Source organism: Guillardia theta, assembly GCF_000315625.1.
Source record: "Guillardia theta CCMP2712 unplaced genomic scaffold GUITHscaffold_413, whole genome shotgun sequence".
Classification (NCBI taxonomy): Eukaryota; class Cryptophyceae; order Pyrenomonadales; family Geminigeraceae; genus Guillardia; species Guillardia theta.
In genome coordinates this window covers 5,091-5,894 of record NW_005434271.1, presented here as the reverse complement: position 1 = coordinate 5,894, position 804 = coordinate 5,091, and the positions used below count along the sequence as shown (strand labels likewise).

Sequence of the window (804 nt, the reverse complement as noted above, 5' to 3'; positions counted from 1 at the left end):
AGGTCGGGCCAGCACGGGGATCCGCCGACAGTGACGTCGGTGGTCCGAGGACAGGGGGAGCTGATCGGGCTGCTGAAGGCGGCCGAATGCGACATGGACGAGCGGACGGAGGACGGGAGGACAGGGCTGCATGTAGCGGGGATGCTGGGGAGGGCGGGGAGCGTGAGGGAGCTGATAGAGGCAGGAGCAGAGGTAGGAGCGAGGGACAAGGCAGGGAAGACGATGGTGCACTGGGCAGGGGAGTATGGGCATGTGGAGGTGCTGAAGACGGTAGAGGAACAATGCGGGAAAGAGACTCTGAGGACCTTGATGATGGAGAAAGACATTGACGGCAAGACATGCGCGCACTATGCGAGTGCGGAAGGGCACTTGGAGGTAGTGCGGTATGTTGTAGAGACATGCGGGGAGGAGGTGCTGAGGGAGAAGACCAATGCCGGCTCGACATGCGCGCACAGGGCGAGTGCAGGAGGGCACTTGGAGGTAGTGCGGTATGTTGGGGTGACATGCGGGGAGGAGCTGCTGAGGGAGAAGGACAATGAAAGAAGGACATGTGCGCACTATGCGAGTGAGGGAGGGCACTTGGAGGTAGTGCGGTATGCTGGGGAGACCTGCGGGGAGGAGGTGCTGAGGGAGAAGGACAATGCCGGCGGGACATGCGCGCACTTGGCAAGTGCAGGAGGGCACTTGGAGGTAGTGCGGTATGCTGTGGAGACATGCGGGGAGGAGGTGCTGAGGGAGAAGGCCAATGACGGCAAGACATGTGCGCACTGGGCGAGCTTTGGAGGGCACATGGAGGTAGTGCGG

General features: G+C 62.1%; 1 protein-coding gene across 1 annotated transcript in view; it reads left to right on the top strand.

The window, feature by feature from the left end:
* Positions 1 to 181: 181 nt before the first annotated feature.
* The window catches only part of GUITHDRAFT_156680 (hypothetical protein), a 1,141-nt gene continuing 518 nt past the window's right edge, over positions 182 to 804 (top strand). The window contains exon 1 of the mRNA XM_005818008.1: positions 182 to 315. Coding sequence (XP_005818065.1) covers positions 223 to 315 — 93 coding nt within the window. The 5' untranslated portion in view covers positions 182 to 222. The remainder of the gene's footprint in view (positions 316 to 804) is intronic.